At 37.8% G+C, this 24,477-nt stretch overlaps 1 protein-coding gene across 1 annotated transcript in view; it reads right to left on the bottom strand.

Moving 5' to 3' along the window:
- Nucleotides 1-24,477, bottom strand: part of LOC124610430 (carnitine O-palmitoyltransferase 1, liver isoform-like) — a 202,861-nt gene that overhangs the window by 53,766 nt on the left and 124,618 nt on the right. Inside the window, exons 5-9 of the mRNA XM_047140158.1 lie at nucleotides 22,714-22,835; nucleotides 17,246-17,447; nucleotides 10,603-10,802; nucleotides 1,969-2,173; nucleotides 83-190 (exon numbers count right to left, since the gene is read on the bottom strand). Of these exons, the coding sequence (XP_046996114.1) occupies nucleotides 83-190; nucleotides 1,969-2,173; nucleotides 10,603-10,802; nucleotides 17,246-17,447; nucleotides 22,714-22,835 (837 nt within the window). The remainder of the gene's footprint in view (nucleotides 1-82; nucleotides 191-1,968; nucleotides 2,174-10,602; nucleotides 10,803-17,245; nucleotides 17,448-22,713; nucleotides 22,836-24,477) is intronic.

Genomic DNA, 24,477 nt, shown 5'->3' with positions numbered 1-24,477 from the left:
GTTTTATCTATCATGATGTTTAAGTACAGGACACTTTAATGTATAAAATTAAGTTTGAGAAAGTATGAATCTGACTACTTACATGTCCGTTACGCCCAACACAAAGAGTAATTGATTTGTCAAACCAACGGTCATAGCCTTTGCCATGAAGTAGACTGCAAGCAAACTTGTCAAGTTTGCTGGGATCTTCCTGAAGTGTAATGAAAATTTGTGACATTAAAATCACAGCACATCATTTTAGAGTACACACACACACACACACACACACACACAGGGAAAGAAAGAAAAGGGGGGGGGGGGAAGAGAGAGAGAGAGAGAGAGAGAGGGAACTGCAATCCAAATGACATGGAAAGTGAAAAAGGAAGAATGTTGGAGGCAGGAAAATGGCAAGAGGTCAAAGCTGTGAATGAAAGTGAAAGATGAAGGTTCATGTCAGAGGGATTACAAGACTGCGAGATATATGAAAAAATATTTTTACAAAAAGCTCTCTACTTTGGGTTCCACAATTGTTATGAACTCTCTAAAGCTAGAAACTATGGTTCCATGTAACAGCTTCTTGGAATTAGTTGAAAATAGCCCCATAATCAAGATGCAACTATAAATTTCATATTTTTGACATAAGCATAGAGCTGTGATTGAACTATGATTTTTAACCATTAAAAAATTTCACAAATTTTAAGGAGCAGATTCCTCACATAAAAACAAGGAAAAAGTCCATATAAACATAATAAACAAAATATTCTTTGTTTTGGAATTATTAATTAAAGATTATTTTCAATGTGTTTTGGGGTAAGTTTGTGCATTTGAGTTTAGACTTTATTCAGCATTCCATATGCTTGGTTGTAGCTAGTGTCCTCATAAATATTCCATTTAACCATAGCAGCATATTCAATTCATAGACATGCAAAAAATTATATTTCTGTAGAGCAATTAAATGGGAATGACTGTGAACAGGACTGCTGTAAAAAGAATGAGTTTCCAGACCATTGTCCAATTATTAAGAGAGAATCCATAATATCAAAAAGTATGGATGGAGGTAGACCCAGATTCACTCATATGCATCAGTAGAAAAATCCAGTTATCAACACACACATTAAAATATCATGTGATAATATGGAAGGTATTTCATAGGCAGTTATTGTACATGTAACATATCCAATATTTACAACATCTGTTACTTGCTGACCACCAACCACAGCATAACTTTTGACAATGGTTTGTTATACAAATCTCTGACCAGTAGTTTACATGTTCAGTCTTGTTTGCAGATGGGGCAAAATTTGGAGAAGACAGAACAACCAACATTTGTGAGCAGACAAAAATCCTCATTGTAATTTTCAAGCCAGACACCAATAGCAGCTTAAGATTAATCTATGAAACGCTATTGTATGTGGGTGTCTGATAAGTCCACAGGTTCTTCCAGCAGATCTTAGTGCTGCAGTCTACAAGATCTTTATTCACAACAAACTTCAGGACTATCTACTGGATGTGGCATCACAAATACAATAGCACATGTCATTTTTGCCTGATGGGCCTTCCGTATATATCCATCACATTGTTCAAGATGCACTGGGTGATATATTTCAGACACTATTTATACATTATTTTTTAGTTTTGTATTAGAAACTTGTAAAAGTATTTCTGAGGTACCCTGTATAACATGCTACACAATTCAAGGAATCTGGTCATGAAAGCACAAGTCATGTCGCATGAGTTGTAACATGGTTGTTTACATGGACTGTGGATTAATAGTAAACTACAATGAAGAGTACCCAGTTTGGCATTATCAATAATATGGTAGTCCTTAACTGTACTTGTGGGTCTGTCATCTGATTTGTTACTCATTTCAATATTTTTGCACCTATATAAACCCATGTTCTGTACTTTTTTGTACCTTAATGTTAGAGAGTAGCTAACAGAATACACAGGAGCGTCACTTATAACAGAAACTTGTAATGGTCAGTTTACCTTATCATATTCAAGAGGCTCTTCATCTAGGGAGACAACAAATGCTGCTTTTTCTATTGTATCTAAGGAGCATTTGTTCACACCATCAGAAAAATATCTCTTCCTGGTTTTTGACCAATGAGTGCGGTCTCCTGCAGTCAATGCTGCAAGTTTCTCTTCACCAGCAGATGGTGATGATTGGTCATTCAGTATCTGCATTAGCTGCCTACATAAACAATATGGAGTTAAAATTGCCTTTAGATGAGGTAAGCAACTTCAGTATTTAAAGAAACTTAAACTTCACTTTGGTATCTATTAAACAGTATTTTAAAAACAAACACAAATTACCTATTAGATCTTACGTCTAACAAAATAACTGGAAAATGAAATAAGAAAAACACAGCCATAACTCTGCAATATTGATCTGCCTTTATTATTCTTATTTAGAGGAACAAAGAGAACAGCCAGAGCATCTAAATAAGTAGGCAAGAATCTCACTTCATGAGGCAAATAATCTGTTAACAATGATCACACAATGGTTTGTGATGCTCTATAAAGTGTCCACATTTGCAGACAGATAATAGGACTTAGTTCCATCTGTTTTTGCAGAACACAGATTCTTCACAACTTGTTGCAGTTAAGATAATAATATTAAAAATAATTGCACTTGCACTGCAAAAGTAGGTGGAACCCAGTCTCATACAGCAAAATAGCACTAGTTGGTATTTTCTGTGGCATATCGAATGCATTTGACTGTGTGAATCACAACATTATCCTAGCTACACTGAGATTTTGTGAAATTGATGGTACAGCCACCCAATGGATAGTGTCATATCTACCAAAATGAATGCAGGAAGTTAGTTAGTAATTCAACCAGTGTAATCATGGGAGATTCCTCTGTGGGGAGAATTCACATTTGGGGTTAGACTCAATCTTAGGTCAGTCGTTGTTCCTCATATACATAAATTATCTTCCTTGTAATAGGCAATAACCAGGGTTAATTTATTTTGCAGATGACATTAGTGTGGAGACATCCACTACAACATCCATTGCTTATATGATGGGAATAGAATACCTGTGACTTGACCAGAGGCTTCATTTCATTCTTGACATCCATGGTGAACAGTTGTGTGTCTTTTAGCTGTTTATATATTTGTCCTATAAAGTGCAAGTCTTCTGTACCATGTCATACCTCATTTATATCCTATCCACATCATACTCTACTTCCACACTGGTGATCTTGACAATTTGCAACAACCACATATGACGTAATTTTCATGCTGATATAGTTTCTACACTATGACAATATGATCTGCAAGTAACCTCCATGTGCCAAAATTCACATGCCATGTCAACAGTTCCTGTTGTGGACAGTGCAGTGTTTCTCAACCAATACTTCAATCACCTACAGTGAAAAATTGTACAAGTGATATGCTCCAGTACAATGCTTCAACTTATGACTGTGGAGCCAAACAATCGAGAGCAACAAACAATTTGCTGTGGCATCTCATCACTGTTCTCATCTAGCAAAAACACCATGAAACTGCAGAACTGCAACATTCAGCCTACTCAGAGTCATGTTCATTTGCCACAGATGCCATGTCTTTCGCACCACATGTGAATTTATTTGACCTGCCTTTGATACTGCCAGCTGCCTGGATTCTGAACATTCTCATTATGCCATGGAAAAATCTGAAGCGTACTCACTTTTACCTGGAATGACCTCAAGCTTGATCTGCAATTGTCAACAACTAATTTGTGAAGATTGGCATCACAAATGAACAATTACATCAAGAACATTCAATCAAATACTGACAATGTATTTATATTGTTGACAACAATGTTGACAGTGTTATGCTGCAGCATCAGTGTGCTTACTTCCAAGCAGTGGCCAAGCCTGACCAACTTTGCCTCACTGCTATCAACTCTGACATCACTGCATCCTGTTGGTGCAGCAACCTTCACACAACATCAACAAACCCCCACCTCGTTGCCACCCATGCTGTACTCACTTGCACCTGTGCAGAAAATCATCACCTGAGTCACTACCAAGTCTGCACAGAACGCCATAGGGCACACTGAGATTGGGCATGCGCAGAATGCCGATGACCACACCACACCTAGGCAGAACCGCTTCTACCACCACCAGGCAACATATGTCATCATCACCACTTGGCACAGTAAGCTCCAGCCACAATGACAAATGCCTCATGCACTACAAGGTCCATGTTGAAGCAGCTGACTTCTCAACAGTCCCCCCAATAGATTCATCTACCCAAGAAGACTATTCTAGTCACCAAAATGCTCTAAAGAGCAGCAAATATTCTCTCAGTCAATGGACATTGACTGCTACCAGTCTTCACAGCTCTGACTGCACACATGAATGCAACGTTCTCATTGACTTTGACTCCAATGAGTATACTGTGGGATTTCCATCTTCACTCATCCCACTTCCAGGCACTGCATTTTCAATCACACAACCTGCCTCATCACCTCCAACGAACCACATTTTGACCTAACTCACTACCACTTGACAGCCACTGACAATGGATGGACCTATGGCACTTCAATTGCACAAAGCTTCCAGCTCGCTGATCACAGTGCACTGACCCATGATCTGCACCCTACAACTATTATCATCCCGACACCTCATATGGATATTCTCTGTTAAGCACATTATACAACCGGGCCTATGGATGGAATTCATAACCACTTCAATGACATGCTGGCTGTACAAAATGCTGCACTCCTGTGCACGGTTTGCTGCTCGGATTGCTGCATCAGGCATGACACCAGTCCCACCGACCAGTCATGAACACTCAATGTCCACTCATTCCCACTCCCTGCTCCAACCAGCATCTGTGTTGTCAACAATCCTGGACACACAATGAAACACACACATTGGTACAAAGCATTTTACCTCACCACCAGGCTGCCCCACCCCTGGTATCACCTGGAACACACCTCAAGCTGTACAGCACATAGTCACTACATCTCTCGCATACCACATCTCTTGCATACCACTCACTGCCACTCAGCTCAAACATTGCCCGCTGCTGATCCTCACATGACAACATCACACCCACTGGTTACATCCACCTTGTTTCACAATCGACTTCAACACATCTACACATACTGACAGTGCTCTACAATGCCACACCCAGAATTTGCCACTTTCAACTGCGTAGTTCACCCTCAACTGCCACTGACAACTTCAGCACCTCTTCCCAATATGAGATCACCATAGCAATGCCAGACTCTATGTGATGACATCTCTGTGTAAACCAATGTCAACCATAACCTGAAACAGATCAGTAATTATCCTTCCTGCCTCCTCACAGGTCCCAATCCACCACTGATGTCCACCGCACTGCCCACATTCTTCGAAGTTCACCCCGGCTAATAAATTAGTGACTCACATCACTCACACTGCACTTAACATATGCCATCACTTTCATCAGATCAAAGTCTCCCTGGCATGCCAACATTTGCCACCAACAGCCAGCCCTCATTTCTTCAGTCCTACCACTGACATCCTTTGTTGATGCACCAGACACTTGCCATGTCAACTACCATGACACCACATACTCAACACTCATACCACATCCACTGTGACTTCCAGAAATGGTCCAGCCATGTCTTGCAAAAGTTCCAACTATGGCACGACCATTCATGCTCATCTGCACATCATCACATTGAGAGATGGTACCGTCATGTCTTGCAAAGGTGTGAGCCATGGCATGACTGAACATGTGCATCAATGCAACATCTCTTCTATAAATGGCTTACTTGTGTCTCATGCACGTACCAATCATGTACTTACTACACACACAAATGTGAGTTTCATGGAGGTCCTGCAGTGCCATGACCAGTCATGAGTTAATACTGCTGTGAGTCATGTTAACTCCGAGTTGAGCAGGTTACTGCTGACTGAAATGAATTCTCATATGAGTGCAGTGCCCGTTGCTACAATTGGGAGATGGGGTTATACTAGACGTGGTCTGTATCTGAATAGGAAAGGGAAAGATAGGTTGGCTGAACTTCTTGGAGTAAATGTACAGGAAGGGGGGAGGGGGGGAGACCACCATACAATGAAAGATCCCTTTGGTTACTGGTGTCAGTGGGGCACCTTTTTTTGGTTAGAATCAAGTTTTGGGGCATCCTGTTTCAGAAGAAGTCACTATAACATAAAAGCCCCATAAGAATGCACAGAAAAGTGAGGTTAGCTTATTCCACCAAAATATTAATGGATTAAGTAATACAGTAGCAGAGCTTCTTGCTTGCTTGCAAAATCTAGAGGGAGACATAGACATCATGTGCCTGTCTGAGCACCAGATAACCACAGGGTTAGATAAGTTATGTATAAAAGATTACAGTCTAGCAGCTTACTCATGCAGAACTAATATGGAAAAAGGAGGAGTTGTTGCATATATTAAGACAGAAGACAAGTTCAAAATCACTGACACAAGTAGATTTTGTAGTGATCAGCACACAGAAGTGAGCTCTTGTGAATTAATGCTGAAAAACAGTTCACTTTTAATTGTAACAGTATACAGATCCCCACTGGGAAGTTTTGATTTATTTATGAAGAACCTGGATTTCTTACTGTGCCACCTGTCAGACATCAGCAAGCAGTTAATAGTCTGTGTTGACTACAATGTAGATTTTCTAAAGGATTCTGTTAGAAAAAATTATCTGGAAATTGTATTTGGAGCCTACAATTTGCTCTCAGTAGTTAACTTTCCAACACATGTGGAAAAAAGAAAATAGGTCCTTAACTGATAATGTTTTCTTTGATGAAGCCCAAAGCAAGAAAATAACTGTTCACCCAGTAACAAATGCTCTCTCTGATCATGATGCACAGTTCATCAGTATGAATGACATAGTGCCTAGCAGTGTGGATACACCTCAGTGGAAGTCAGTTAGAATCATTAATGACTACAGGACAAATGTTTTTAAGATTAGTTTACAAGAAACAACCTGGGGTTAAATTTATAAAGAACCAAGTGCCAATATAAAATTTAATCTATTTCATGATAAATTCATTTCAGTATTTGAAAATAGATTTCCACATAGGCTAATCAGAAGGAACATTAAACAGCTGTATAAAGAACCATGCATTACTAAGGGGGTTAAAGTACCTAGTGAAAAGAAAAGGGAAATGTATCTTTTGGCAAGAACAAGTAGAGACCCTGCAGTAGTTGCACATTACAAATACTACTCAAAATTACTAAGAAAGGTTATTAAAAAATCAAGAAACATGCACATAATGTCAGAAATCAGTACATCAGACAACAGAGTTAAGGCAATATGTTATATAATGAAGCAAGAGACAGGACAACCAATCATAGAAGGTGATAACATTATATATAATTGAATGGAAGGGTTATAAATGACAAGTCACAGGTAGCAAATGTATTTAATAATCATTTCTCAAACATAGTAGAAAGCATAGGGACCAACAGTTCAAGAGAAACATCACAGCAATATGTCGAAGAAGTAACTCTCATAAAATTACATTACATAAATGAACCACCAACTTCTACTTCTGAAATTAAGAGGGTCATACATTCTCTCAAGAATAAAAGCTCTTCTGGTTTTGATGGTGTTTCAAATAGAGCACTAAAGATTTGTTCCCATATAATAAGTCCGGTATTATCCAAAATATGTAATGCATTACTAACTCAAGGCATTTTTCCAGAGAGACTAAAATATGCTGTTGTTAAACCCCTCTTTAAGAAAGGTGATAAGAGAGAGGTCAGTAACTATCAATCTATTTTACAGCTGACATCATTTTCCAAACTTTTTGAGAAGGTGATGTATTCTAGAATAGTATCTTACCTTGACAACAATAATAACCTCAGCAAATCACAGTTTGGGTTTCAGAAGGGTTGCTCTACTAAGAATGCCATTACATGGCCACACACCAGATATTACAAGCATTAAATAACAAAATAGCACCAGTAGGTATTTTCTGTGACCTATTCAAGGCATTTGATTGTGTGAATCATAGTATATTCCTAGATAAATTGAAGTTTTATGGGACTGATGATATAGCCAACCAATGGATCATGTCATATCTAACCAAAAGAAGGCAGAAAGTTGTACTTAGTAGTAACTCAACCAACAGAATCCAGAGACATAATTCTGACTGGGGAGAAATCATGTATGAGATTCCACAAGGCTCAATCTTAGGTGTATTACTCTTTCTCATATATGTAAATGATCTACCACCTAATGTGCAACAAGCAGAATTAGTTCTTTTTGCAGATGACACCAGTATTGTAATCATTCCCAGTATACACACAAAAATTGAAGAAATGGTGAAAAAAGTTCTTAAAAGTATCATTGACTGGTTTTCTGTGAATGGTCTCACCCTGAATTTGACAAAGACATGTCATATTCAGTTCTGCACCTCTAGGGGTACTGCACCAGTGATAAGTGTAACACATGGTGATGAAATAATGCATAGAGACATTTTTGAACTCCTAAAACAATTTAGTTCAGCCACATTTCCACTTCGAATCATAGCAAATTTTGGGGGGAGAGAAATCAGTCAGTTGACATTTTCTGCTTATTTTCATTCAGTAATGCCATATGGAATAATATTCTGAGGTAAGTCACCGATAAAAAAGAAGGTCTTCATTGCTCAAAAACATTCAGTAAGAATAATATGTGGTGCTCACCCGCGATCATATTGTGGACATCTGTCTAAGGAGTTGGGCATACTGACTACTGTTTCACAGTATATTTATTCCCTCATGAAGTTTGTTGTAAATAATCCACTACAGTTTAAAAGGAACAATGAGGTGCATAATTACAATAATAGAAGAAAAAATGACATTCATAACTTAACATTAAGGTTGTCTCCAGCACAGAAAGGGGTGCACAATGCTGCAACAAAAAATTTTAACCACTTACCCAGTGGCACAAAATGTCTAACAGACAGCAAGGTAAAATTTGAAAATAAACTGAAAAAGTTTCTCCTTGACAACTCCTTCAATTCTGTAGAAGAACTTCTATGTTTGTAGTATGTAAAAGGTGATGGGTAGGAATTGCTAACTCAGTCTATATATCTTGTTTTCATTTCAGGGGCAGGAGTACATAATTATATGGTGACGTGTAGAGTACAAATAGAAGTATGAATTAATTTGCAGTATGAATGTCAAATGATTCATTCCACATCATGGCAATTTATTGTGCAAAATGACCCACGGAGCATGAAAGTAACTAACTAACTGCTTCCACAGTCACCGACACCACTCTCATCTTCCCTTCAGTATTTCACACTAAGTCTTTCATACAATGTCGTACCTCATTTATGTTGTATCCACATGTACTCAACTGCCACACTAGTATCGTAATCAATCCAAACAAACATACATTCAGCGACAGAAGAACTGATAAACAATCTTCTTAAAGATATCATTGACTGGTCTTCTGCAAATGGTATCACTCTCAGTTTCAGAAAGACACAAGATATTCAGTTCAGCCCATCTAGAGATACTACACCAATGGAAAACGTCTACACATGGCAAGGAAATAATGAGGAGGGTGGAAACTTCAAAAATTTTAGGCATCTATACTGATTAGAATTTAGACTGGAAAAAGCACATTTTGGAACTCTTAAAAGAACTTATTTTAGCTTCATTTGTACATGGCATCTTTGCAAATTTTGGGGAGAGATAAATGAGTAAGTTGACATATTTTGCGTATTCAATAATGTCTCATACAATAATGTTCTGGGCTAACTCATCTTTAGCAAAAAAATGATTGTTGTTCAAAAACATGCTTTAACAATAACATGTGGTGCTCACCCACCATCATCTTGTAGACACCTGCTTAAGGTGTTAGGCACTCTGACTATTGCTTTACAGTATATATTGTGAAGTTTGTTGCATATAATTCACTGAGTTTAAAAGAAACAATGATGTACTTAGTTACAAAAATCAGAAGAAAAAAAAAAGACATTCATTAATCCACATTCTGGGAGTATTTAGCACAAAAAGGGGTGCACAATTCAGCAAACAAATTTTGATCACTTTCTCAATGATATAAACCTCTCTGATAGATGACAAACTAAAATTTGTCAACTGAAAAAGTTTCTCTTGACAACTACTATTCCAATGAAGAATTTCTATTATTGTAATGCACAAAAGCTGATGGGTAGGAATTACTAACTCACATCTGTACATTAAAAAATGATAAGTATGTAACCATATTTACAAATAAACTTGTTATTCTATTACAAAATGACTCGTTCCACATCATTATGATTTATCTTGCAAATGATCCCTGGAACATGAAACTAGCTAACTAACCCGTTATCTATTTAGTTCACTTTCCAGAAATGCTTGCAAATGTAACTGACAGAATTTACACCCTTTTTTGAGACAATACTTTGCTTAAAGCTTTAAGCTTAACTACTGTACTGCTCCTCTCACAAATGCAAAGGTGAATCAATTACATTGGTAAAGAAAGTTATCATAGCTTCTCTTCCATCTTACTTACTAACTGCCATGACTTTTTCTCTAACATTTTCACAAGAGCTTATAGAAGTTGTTTAAAAGAATTTATTTACTGAAACACATTAGTTTGGAAACTAATACATGAAAAAGCATGAGGAAAATAAATAATAAGATACATGATACTTACTGTTCTATTTCACATGATTTTAAAATTCTGCCATGATAACAAACAATAACTTTGAAGTAACGTCCCTTGTGATAAACTACAATATGATCTGAGTCTTTGTAATGCATAGTTACATCAGCTTCATCACCAGGAATCCTAGTTGTATTGAAAATTCTACTGTACTGCCATGAACAGAGAGGAATTAGGCCTTGTATAATTATCTGTAAAATTTAAAATATATACACTAAAATAACCAATATCGACTGAGGTATAAGAATCATTATCAGTGCATTTACATATTTACTCAAAACAACCACTTTAGATGGTGTATTATCATCAATAACAAATTATTATAAAATATTCCAAAGACCACCTTGCATTTGAGGCAAAAATTATCTAAATGAAAGATAATTTCATACAGCAAATATCTGACGTATTTATAATTCTTATTATTTATCATGTGGCACAATGTATACACATATCACTAAAATACTATAAGTCAACATTTAAATGCAAGTAACCAGCATAAAATAATGGAAATGCCAACAGCTATAGGTCGAATACCAAGGTCTTTTATGCATTTTATTCCACTGGATCCTGTAAGATGGATCCCAGCAACACCTAAAAATTACAACAGATTTGTAGGTGCAGTGATTGCAAAAGCAAAAAAGTGTATCGCACGTGGGTACCACAAGGAATACATTCCGGGCTGGAACAAAGATTGTGAGAAACTTTTTGAGACATACGTAAAACATGGTGATACAAACGTAGTCGATGAACTGCTACAGACACTGGATGAGGCCCAAAGAAATAGATGGATTAAGACAACTGCTGAAATGGATTTTAAGAAGTCAAGCACAAAAGCTTGGAGCTTACTAAAGAAGCTGGGGGGAAGTAAACCACCAATCAAAGTAGCTCGTACAGTGCTACCAGACCAGATAGCAAATCGAATTGTATCTCTATCTAGAGCACCACTAGACAAACACCACACACAAAAAGTAAAAAGGGAATACAGAAACATACAGCGAACAACTCCTCAAGAAACTGAGTACTCTCGGAGCTTCACAACTGAAGAACTAGAAGCTGCTCTCAGTGATGTTAAAACGGGTAAGGCACCTGGTTATGATGGAATGCACCCTGAATTCCTGACTCGATGTGGGAAGGAAACAAAGAAATGGCTGACCAAGTTTTACTCATGCATACTAACATCGGGCTGCCTGCCAAAAGCTTTTAAAATTACTAAAATAATTGCTGTGCTGAAACCAAACAAACCATCAGATAAAGCCAAAAGTTAGCACCCTATCGCTCTCCTCAGCTGCTGTTACAAACTTCTGGACTGGTTACTCGTCAACAGGCTGGGTCCATGAATCCTAGAAGTCATCCCACTAGAGCAGGCAGGTTTCAGACCCAATAGGAGCTGCACAGACCAGGTTCTAAGCCTAACGACATATATTGAAGCAGGTTTTCAAACACAAATAAAGACTGCGGTAGCTTTCATAGACCTAACAGCTGCCTATGACACTGAATGGAAGGAAGGACTTCTACACAAACTGATAAAAGTAATCCCCTGCTGTATGACACCGAGACTTATCAACAACATGCTTTCAGATAGATACTTCCAGGTGATACAGGGTAACGACATAAGCAAACAGAGGAAACTGAACAATGGACTGCCTCAAGGATCAGTTTTAGCACCAATGCTCTTTAATCTTTACATCTCTGACCTGCCTGAAACCACCTCAAGGAAGTTCAGCTATGCTGATGATATGGCCCTAGCTATCCAAAGCAATCAGTTTGAAGACAATGAAAACATCTTCACAGCGGGCCTAAACAAAATGCATGAGTATTTCACCAAATGGAGGCTAATACCAAATCCCACCAAGACTGAAGTCAGCTGTCTTCATTTGAACAACAGAATGGCGGGATATGAGCTGAAGGTTCTTATGAATAACAGTCAACTGCGATATCAGCCATATCCAAAGTACATGGGGGTCACTTTAGATAGGACATTATCCTTCAAAAGGCACCTGGAAAATGTCTCCAATAAAATAAGCTCATGGAACAACCTCATTCAGAGGCTCTGCAGCACTAACTGGGGAGCAGCAGCAGACACACTATGAACCTCTGCACTCACCTTAGTGTACTCTGCAGTCGAGTACTGTGCACCAGCATGGTTAACCAGCAAGCAAATAAATAAGGTGGACACCCAGCTCAACGCTGCTATGAGAACCATAACTGGATGCATAAAGACTACCCCACTATTTTGGCTTCCAACACTTAGCCATATAGCTCCACCCTCCCTACGAAGACAGGAAGCTCTGATGAAGGAATACACAAAAATAATGAATAACCCCCTACTTTCTATCCATGAAGATGTCCCAACTTTGAAAAGAACATGACTTCACTCCAGAAATCCCCCTTTAAGACTGACCCAACAACTGTCAGCTAACAACTTCAGCATGGATACTAAATGGCACGAGAGCTGGAGTGATAGTGCCTCCCCTGACAACCATGAACTTATCAGTGCATCAGAGAAACCTAAGGGCTTTGAACTTCCATGGCAGCTATGGAAGAATCTGAACAGGACATGGACTATGTGCACACAATCTACACAAGTGGGGAAAGCTTCCCAGCCCTAGCTGTGACTGTGGGGCACCTAATCAAACAATACAGCACATCGCCCATGACTGTGAATTAAGAGCCTACCAGGGTAGTCGGGCAGACTTCTTCAACACCACACCGCCCTGCCTCGAACGGATTGCCAATTTGGACGTCAGAATTTGAAGACTCGTGTAGCGCAAAATTTCTGCTGTGATGTTAATTTTTATTGTGTTTATGTATTATATTTTATCTGAATATGTATCCTTCACTTATGTATTCTATAGTGTATTTTATGATATAATTTCATAATGTAATAAGTGTAAACCATGTGTGTAGTGCCATACGCTAAATAAAATAAATAAATATTCCACTGCTCATTACTGTCATGAAATCAAAAAGATCCTTGTAGGCATGTGCAGAAATGTTGACACAACATGAGCAACTATTTGTTGTTCCATGCCACAGTCACAAAATGGTGATGAAGATTTCCCCACTTGTGAAGAATGTCTACACATCTTCCATGGCCCTTTCCGATATGGTTTGGTGCAGTTCAAATTGCCTGAGGCTGGTCAAATCTAGGGGGTTTCTTCTGGATGCAGGGCAGTTTCATACATTGTGGAGGATGTTTTTGTTGCCAACCTTGTTTCCACTCACTGATGGCACTGAATTCAATTTCTGTAAGATCCCTGACTTTGATAAGAGTAGGATGTCTTGACCTTATTCTTTTTCACTCTGCAGGGAATACATCATTGGATACTGGAAGGTCAGAATTAACAGCAGTCTTCCTGTATTCACATTTCAATGTGCTCTTCCATTTGATATCAGGAGACTGAATGTGGCTCAAGACAGGCAACCAGTACATGGAAATAGATCATATTGACCCACTGGCTTTATTAAGTTGTACATATATATATTTTATATATGGACTATTAAGCTGGGGAGGTGCACATCAGTCTGCTGTTGAGTACACTAATCAGTGTTGATACTCAATGAGTGTCTGCTGATGATCCCCAACTACTACCATAGAGTTTATGGAATGTTGTTTCTGCTTTTGAGCTTAATGGATGTTCATGTCAGGTGCTCCTTACAGAAGGTGTCCCATCTAATGTGACCCCAAGATATTTTGGATGTATGTTATGATGAATTTCTGTCTCTATCAAAATAGACCAAGAGCTCTGCATGCCAATCTGCTGGACATATGAGAACATGAAACTTCTGTTTATTTTAATTTGCTTCTAACCTGCATTTATTAAGATACTGACATAAGATGTCTAGATCAGAAGTTAGGATTTCTTCAGATGTTTTGAAGGTTTTGTGTTGGGTAGATGGGTAACTATCACACAGTTGTCTACATAGCCAAACTTTTTGAACTGTGTTGGGCACGTATAAGATATATCTAAATTAAAGAAGAGAAGAGCAAGGATGGATCCCTATGGAAAGCCATTATTCAATACTTTTGGACAGCTAGTGCCTTTTTCTGTAGTTACAGTAAATATCCATCCAGTTAACATGTTGTAAATAAGATTTTTTGTCCATCTGCATGGAAAAATTTGTAATAAATATAAAGCAGTCCATGCCTCCAAACCATGACATATGCTGCACTTAGGTCAATGAAAGCAACTGATGTTTTCTGCTTCAATGCTATCCTGCTTCAACAAATGTTTTTTTCATTAAGACTAGATCAGCACAGCTCCATCCTTGTCAGCATCCAGATTGCTCAACAGGAAGTTTCTGAAAGATCCCCAAACTAATCCGACTGTATAGAATTGTTTCAAGGAACTTATAAATAGTGTTCAGTAGTGTAACTGGGAAGTCATTCTCTGGCTGGTCTGAAGTCTTACCAGGCTTGGGTATTGCCATTAATTGGTTCATATTTTTGTGGGATTTAACCAGATATCATAACGTCAGAAAAGAAATTCACCAGCCATCTTTTTGCATAGCTCTGACTACACATAATATTTGCTCTGTATAGGGATGCCACAATATTATGACGAAATAGAATATCCAGTTTATATCATGGGGACTGCGTTGTGCTAAACAGTCTTCCAGTAAATCCAAAATACATTCTTACTGTGGATATTTTGGATTATAGAGAAATTCCAGTTTCAGAAATGCGTGACATTTGTTGTTGTTGTTGTCTTCAGTCCTGAGACTGGTCTGATGCAGCTCTCCATGCTACTCTATCCTGTGCAAGCTTCTTCATCTCCCAGTACCTACTGCAACCTACATCCTTCTGAATCTGCTTAGTGTATTCATCTCTTGGTCTCCCTCTACGATTTTTACCCTCCACGCTGCCTCCAATGCTAAATTTGTGATCCCTTGATGACTCAAAACGTGTCCTACCAACCGATCCCTTCTTCTAGTCAAGTTGTGCCACAAACTTCTCTTCTCCCCAATCCTATTCAATACCTCCTCATTAGTTACGTGATCTACCCACCTTATCTTCAGCATTCTTCTGTAGCACCACATTTCGAAAGCTTCTATTCTCTTCTTGTCCAAACTAGTTATTGTCCATGTTTCACTTCCATACATGGCTACACTCCATACAAATACTTTCAGAAACGACTTCCTGACACTTAAATCTATACTCGATGTTAACAAATTTCTCTTCTTCAGAAACGATTTCCTTGCAATTGCCAGTCTACATTTTATATCCTCTCTACTTCGACCATCATCAGTTATTTTACTCCCTAAATAGCAAAACTCCTTTACTACTTTAAGTGTCTCATTTCCTAATCTAATTCCCTCAGCATCACCCGATTTAATTTGACTACATTCCATTATCCTCGTTTTGCTTTTGTTGATGTTCATCTTATATCCTCCTTTCAAGACACTGTCCATTCCGTTCAACTGCTCTTCCAAGTCCTTTGCTGTCTCTGACAGAATTACAATGTCATCGGCGAACCTCAAAGTTTTTACTTCTTCTCCATGAATTTTAATACCTACTCCGAATTTTTCTTTTGTTTCCTTTACTGCTTGCTCAATATACAGATTGAATAACATCAGGGAGAGGCTACAACCCTGTCTCACTCCTTTCCCAACCACTGCTTCCCTTTCATGCCCCTCGACTCTTATAACTGCCATCTGGTTTCTGTACAAATTGTAAATAGCCTTTTGCTCCCTGTATTTTACCCTTGCCACCTTCAGAATTTGAAAGAGAGTATTCCAGTTAACATTGTCAAAAGCTTTCTCTAAGTCTACAAATGCTAGAAATGTAGGTTTGCCTTTTCTTAATCTTTCTTCTATGATAAGTCGTAAGGTTAGTATTGCCTCACGTGTTCCAACATTTCAACGGAATCCAAACTGATCTTCCCCGAGGTCCGCTTCTACCAGTTTTTCCATTCATCTGTAAAGAATTCGCGTTAGTATTTTGCAGCTGTGACTTATTAAACTGATAGTTCGGTAATTTTCACATCTGTCAACACCTGCTTTCTTTGGGATTGGAATTATTATATTCTTCTTGAAGTCTGAGGGTATTTCGCCTGTCTCATACATCTTGCTCACCAGATGGTAGAGTTTTGTCATGACTGGCTCTCCCAAGGCCATCAGTAGTTATAATGGAATGTTGTCTACTCCCAGGGCCTTGTTTCGACTCAGGTCTTTCAGTGCTCTGTCAAACTCTTCACGCAGTATCTTATCTCCCATTTCGTCTTCATCTACATCCTCTTCCATTTCCATAATATTGTCCTCAACTACATCGCCCTTGTATAAACCCTCTATATACTCCTTCCACCTTTCTGCCTTCCCTTCTTTGCTTAGAACTGGGTTGCCATCTGAACTCTTGATATTCATACAAGTGGTTCTCTTCTCTCCAAAGGTCTCTTTAATTTTCCTGTAGGCATTTATCAAGCTAAAATTTTACAAGATTTGTCACTACCCAACAACACAAGTTGGCACAAACATTACTTTCCATTTGTTTTCAATAGATGTAGAGAAACATTTTTGTTCCAAAAAGTATTAAATCTTTCATTTAAATGAATTTTTTTAGTAACAAATAAGGAACTGATGCAATAACAACTGAACATCATCAATTACATTTGCTGTTACTTTATATTTTACTGACCGGTTGCAGTGTTTCATCATCAATCTGTTTTCTAAACTGAAGGAAATTGTGAATTGCTGTTGCTGCACGTGCTGACTGTAGATTGGTATGATTCAACAAAATTGTGTCTATGCAATAATAATTTGAATTCACAACCAGGGGTGATCGTCCACGGAGATAAATAAATTCTTGCCACCAGTCGGTGACATAATTGTCAGATGTCCTGAAAAAAAAATTTATTGCTCAATAACACAATTAGACAAAACAGGAGCACATTACTCATTATCAAACAGACAACAAATGACCTGCAGCATACCCATAATGATGCTAGTTAACAGTAGATTTATACTTGAGGAAGAAAAATATGTTCCATGTCACATAAATTTTAAGCTTTTGTGAATGAGACTGTACAGAATATGGGAATGATATGAAATTTCTGTCTGCTTTGGATTGTTGTGGTGTAACTATCATCTTTAAAAGTACAATGACAAAATGCGTTCTGCAGACAGCACTGTAGAGGTATGATGCCTTCTACAATGACAAAAAAAAAAATTGTGTGGTATGTAAAACAATTTATACATAAAAATTATATTAGTTCAACAACAAAAATTACACTGTTTGACTCATCTACATATCGTTCCTCATAAACCTTATCATGAAGCAGAATCAATAAGAATGTGAAAACAGTCAAGATAAATATTACAACAGAGATGCAGCTATCATAAGTTGCTCTTGCACTGTGCTCTGATAAATAAACTACTCAAATGAAGTTTTGCACCACCCTCATAACTTGCATAGGTTCTCTTTCTCAATAGTTTTGATCATTGTAAATAACTGTAGACAGACACCTGCGTATTGGAAGTAAAAGTAAAAGTTCAATACAGTGCACTGTGTCTCTGATGGTGAGCTGGACAATGTAGCTTGTGTGCAGTGCTCTGTCTGTCGACATGCCAATTCTAGCTCTTACCACTCAACTACAAGTTTATGTCAGTGCCACTAGGTGGAAGCACAATGCAGCAGACTTTTCCACATTTGCTTGGCACAAATTCTGCTAGACAGTAGCACACTCCACAGATATGTCAATCAACTCACTGTAGGGTAAAATTACATCAGACATCAGTATATGTTATAGTTATACTCATAAAAAACCTATTTTGTGGGCTGCTGAATGAGATGTGGTATATTAAGTTTTGGATTTTATCATACAGTAATCCATTCAAAGCGTTGAAGGCCATAAAGAACATTATTGTTGCTTGTGAGACTGTTGCATTTACTCATGCTTCTGACATCTGTTGACCTTATGGTGTATCAGGTTTACCTGTGCTGTAGACCTACATTGTATGTACGTCTGAACATTCACAAAAAGCTGTCTCACTGAATTCTCTGATATTCATTTAAATTTGGGGGGTTGAAGACGATGTGTTTTTGGCCCTTATGGTTTTCAGTGCCTCATTTGTGTCCTAGTCAAGTGACCTTGTTGGTAGACAGTACCACTTGAATTTAATAATTTCTGCAAATGGCAGTTTGTGTTTGGAGTTGGTTTTTACTGTGCAGGAATTGGCTTTCCTGTACAGTGTCAACACGAACTCAGTTGGACCTGTAGTAAGCACTAACAGAAAAGAAAATTACCAGGAAAAGTTAGCCGCAAAGGAAGTACGACCTCCCAAACGAGATCTGTTCTATGAGAAAGTGACAAAATCAAATAAGTGTGACTACAAGTGAACCTTTAACAAAGAAGTGTATAATAAGCATAAGTTGCAACATAAGAATGCCTGATTTTCAGATCAGATGTCAATTTGTTAACTAATACATGTATTAGTGATCTTTTACAGTTGTCTGAAAAAATAAAAAAAAAAGCATGAATACTCCCACTTACAAAAATCCAGAATAGAGAGTAGTGAAAGCTTATACATTATTTTATTCTTGCTATAAACAATACTTAATTATGTATCAAACATCAAAATTCCATTAAGAAATTCTTCCTTTTTCCAGACAAGTTATGCATATTATTATTGTTGTGTCTAGACAAGACAGCCTAGACACAATGAGAGGAAGCCGAAAGGCACGCGCTTAAACTCACGCAGGCTGGTGTGAGGTCTGAAACAGGATACGTAATGAATGCTATAAAGAAAAGTACGTAGCTTCTGGAATACTTAACTTTAATCCACATTTGTAGAACATTGCTCTTGATGATACATGCTTCACACTATTAATTATTAAAGCTATGGTGCCTTGCTAGGTCGTAGCAAATGTAGCTGAAGGCTATGCTAACTATCGTAACAAATGAGAGCGTATTTGTCAGTGAACTGTTCCTTGCAAAGTCGGCTGTACAACTGGGGCGAGTGCTAGTAAGTCTCTCTAGACCTGCCGTGTGGTCTGCAATCACTGACAGTGGCGACACGCGGGTCCGCCGTATACTAACGGACCGCGGCCGATTTAAAGGCTACCACCTAGCAAGTGTGGTGTCTGGCGGTGACACCACAATTATTATTATTATTATGCATACCTATGACCCCCCACCAACCCAATGGTTAAATGTTACATCAAACACTTTAAAAAACCTGTCCTAGAAAATCCTCGGTCCTACAAAAGCATCAGTTTTTCAGACTTCACCTTCCGCTCCATTTCCAAACTCAATCATGTTGTGCTTGTTCAAGACCTTCTCTCCATCTCCCACTCACTACAGTGGAAACATTTCTTCATCATCAACCCTAGCAATCAGACTCGACCCAAAATCAATACTGAACCATGACTCAATTTTCTACCCCAACTAGCCATGTTCCATAACCACTCCTCCTAAATCATCCCTTATAACTTCTGAGAATTTTCTGACCTCCAACTTTGTCTTCCCATTGTTCACCAAACCCCTCAATATGGAAATCAACCTTACAACTGCAAAAAGAACTGCAACCCAACACCCAAAGAATGTTACCAACTTACAATACTATCTGCTGACAAAGGTTCTACCACTGTGGTTATGTATGAACTGCACGGATTACATGGCCAAAGGGCTCTGCAGGCTGTGAGTCAAGTTCAAGCCCTGCCACAGTTACCCCAGTCCACAAATCCAGCATCACAATCTTCTGTCCCTCTTCAGATCTGTAGATCCTTCCCAAGAGTTTATCTCCCTCCTCCATGCCACTTTATTGTGGCTGGATACTGTGCTCCACCGAAGAGAAACTCTGCCCTTAGAGATAAACAACTTCAACCTGTTACCTGTAGCCTACCTTCCTATATAAATCTGCACACTCTGCACCCATATGTGGAGTGCAGTAGTGTTTTCTAATTCACAGTGTTACTACACCATGCTCACAGTGTTATTACACCATGCTTGTACTGTGAGGGGTTTTCAGCATAGGAAGCTGCTCACCGAATTGGCACTCACCACAGCAATTTCATCCAAAAATTTAACTGATATTATGAGCCTCAAAACATTCAAGATCTGCCTCATGGTGTTCAAGTGTGGCCAACATCATTGACTTATGACTGCTACCTACAAAATGTGGCTCATGCATATCATAAAGGGAATTCAGTAGAACTCTGCACTACCATTTTGAAGGCAACTAGAAGTATTGTGTTGATTCAGGCAGTAGGCAACCATTTCCACATGAGCAATATGACCTCCAGGTGTCTATTATGAACAACGGTACAAACCTCCCAAGCACCATGGTGTGCAAAGAAGGTATGCAATGGATATCAGATGCCTCTTATTGATATCAAGTGTACTTTGATGCCTGTGGAATATTGGAACAGAATATTCCAATCTACTTTTCAGTCTTCCAGTCAACATTTCAGCAATGTGTTTGTCTTTCAGGACAATAACACTTTAATCGCATGCATCTGCTCCATGAACATCTACATACGGGACATAAAGATCCACTAACTGGGACGACCTGATGTACACTCTGATATGAACCTGGTTCATCTTGCTTGGGAAACTTGTAGCATCACAACACATGGCCTCCACTCACACATTGGATGAGCTAAGGAGCTCCACCATCCAAGAGTGTGACAAAATGAGCACTAACATCTCAACCACTTTGTCAACATCGTATCAAGAAGAACCCAAGTATATTACAATGCACAGAGTGGAATGACATAATACTGAACATTATTCAGCAATAAATTTTGATTTCTTGGATATGCACTTTCAGATAAGACTGCCTTTATTTGGTTATTATTTTGTTTCTAATTGGCAGTAAAGTTACTTTTTAGTTTCATAAAGTTGATGCTTTCACTCCCTGCTCCCTACAAGCCCATACCTTAATTTATATGCAGATTAGTTTGCATTTAGTTATAGCTAGATTAACATATGATTAAGTCACTAACCACCTTCTATTTACATTTAAAAGGGGTGGAAATCAGCATCTTGCATTCTTAGCAGAAAAGTTGCCGCCTTGAAAAAGGCTGTTGTTCTTTCATTATTCAGTAGCTATTGATTCATTTACCATACACTTAAAAATGATGTGTCTACACTGGTAGCTGTTGAAGGATAATTATTATTATGAACTCAACAATGGAAAAACCTGGGTAGCTACTCACTGCGACTGGTAGCTACAGTGGCAGTACAATGTGGCCTGCTGAGACAGTGTGCATGTGTGGTGTGTGTGTGTGGGTGTGTGTGTGAGTGTGTGTGTGAGTGTGTGTCACTTGTGTGTGTGTCAGTTAACTCTGATGGCCATGAACTGAACACTTATCAAATGTCTGCAGTCTTCTTTATGCGCCAATTATAATTATAATAGTAATAATAATAATAATAATTATTATTATTAATTTTATTATTATTATTATTATTATTATTACTATTATGAACTGTAGTAACAATACAGGCTTGTTTAACAAGAATACTATTTCCTATTATGCACACAAATGTTTGAAAATCTTATATTTTGATATTTTATAGGAACAATGAATAATAAGATAAACTCTTAAAATAATGTTTAATTTGTGGTTAATGAAGATGATACCAGACAAAGAATTCTACTTTGTACAATAGGCAAAGGTACACAGATCAGAAGGAGATATTTATTTATTTTAATCTTGTCTTGTGCTCATGTATACACAGTTCTTTCATTTTCACTGACTACAGTGTTGCAGAAGATTGCCTTGAATTACAACAGTGAGTAAAAGTACAACCAATTAATACATCTGTCTAGAAGTCAAGAAAATGATACAAGCTGAAATAAGATTTTTAATAGGTTATCGGGCTGCTTCAACTTTAATTTTATTTGTATGTAGACAACTGAAACTTTACACATGGAGTTTAATGAAGTAAGTGGCCAAAATTCTATTTCTGGAGTAAGGGCATTTGTTCACATACTTGTACCCTCAATACATGTTGAAACTTCTGTAGAGACTTTGATGAGTGTAATAGTCATCTATGTAATCAAAAATTGGTGTGAACAAATTACCAAATGTTATCAGTACTTAACACTTCTAATTGCTTGCTAAAATATTAAAAAAGGTAAGTCAAAAAGATCCATTCTCACCATGATTTAAATACTAGATATCTTTGGAACTTCCTCCCAACGCCATTCTTAAATTCTGTTGCAAGATTTTGTACTTTATCAAAGCGTTCGTTGTCATAAATTGGCCGAACACTCTGGAGATACTGCAACAACACACAAAAAGCTATTAGTATATTAAATATACATGAATTATAGAGTAATAAAGAAAACATGTGCACAAACGTATTTTGGAAGGGCAAAATCGGTTCTCAATTGGGCACAACTGTTATAAATGAGGAGGTATGGATGACACTTGGGAAAGGGAAATCTAGGACACTTGGGAAAGTGAAACCTAGACATAGCTGGACACAAATAAAAGATTATCAATTCCTTACACTTATAGACTCTAAGGAGTTCTCTTTGATAAAAATCATACATGAAAAAGAACAAGAATAATAATTCATCAGACTAAAGGGCTTTACTAACTGTGAAATGGATGCATTCAGATAGCTTAGATCATAAGAGAACTTTTGAGCATCTAATAACACACATTTTAATATCCTTTTGAATCCACAAATATTATAAATAACTTATTTTATGTCTTCTAATAACCAGTAGCAGATACAGATAAACCTCAAAGAGGGGCACTAAAGATATTTTGAGCTACCTTTACTTTTACTGTAATAAAAAATAATCAAGTCACATGCAAAGTTTAAGAAAGGTTTATTTAAACTGATTATACACATACACATACACAAGACAATGCCATCTTATGATCTAAAAACATTACAATTGTGGTTCTCTTCCTTAAATGATGAATTCTATTTAAATACTTCACAATCAACTGATCACTCTCACTCTTGACTAATCTTCACACTTGCACTTATCACAACTAGGACTTTTTACTTATTCATTTTTCAGTCTTAATATTTCTGCTTCTGAATGTAAACTAGCTTCCTATTCGGCAAATAGTCCATATTTATAACGCTACATATCGAAGGTTCTCTGCGCAAGAAAACAGTAGAATGTTCACAACTTTTCTTGGTCAAATGCCAGACAGACTAACGTACTGAGATAACTAGAATGGCCACAACTTTTCTTGTAGGTGTGAGTTAGCTATCTATGTGCCAGACAGAAACATGTAAAATACGATAATGTGGACGTGTATGCTACATAGGAAAGTACAACTACTCGATAACTCAATTCAGTTGAGTCAACTGACGAAAGAAATGAACGAATAGCATGTGGGCTGGCTGGCAGGGGCAGCACGGGTGGCAATGCGGGAGGCCCCGCAAAGGGTGGTGCGCACCCCCCGCACCTCCCATACATATCCACCACTGCTAATAACACAATAAAGACCTTTGTATCTGCACTCAGCACCATAAAAACAAGAAAGTATATTATACATTTTTGAGCCTTATATTGAGTGTGTGAAGGTGACCATTCATTTGAGAATGCTTATTACTTTTGTCTCTGGACATCACTAGAAAATAAATCTACATGACAGTGAGTGTGAGAACTCCATAATATTTAGAGAAGATCCTGTATACAGAAAGGTATTTTTATTCATACACCACTAATTTAAAATTGCACTGAAACTTAAAAGTCTGAAATAGAAAAAAAACCTATATGAGAGGTAAATCCTACTATACATCAATAAAAATAACCAGCAATATTTCATTTGATTAATAGTATGGAAATTCAATGACAGAGGTTATAACCTTTAAAAAAACACCTATTAGCTTCGATATCCGCACACATAAAGAAAAGTTTTGCATCACCCTGATATGTCATGCCGGTGTGTTG

Source organism: Schistocerca americana, chromosome 1 (assembly GCF_021461395.2).
Source record: "Schistocerca americana isolate TAMUIC-IGC-003095 chromosome 1, iqSchAmer2.1, whole genome shotgun sequence".
Classification (NCBI taxonomy): domain Eukaryota; kingdom Metazoa; phylum Arthropoda; class Insecta; order Orthoptera; family Acrididae; genus Schistocerca; species Schistocerca americana.
This window is presented reverse-complemented; position numbering and strand designations above follow the sequence as displayed.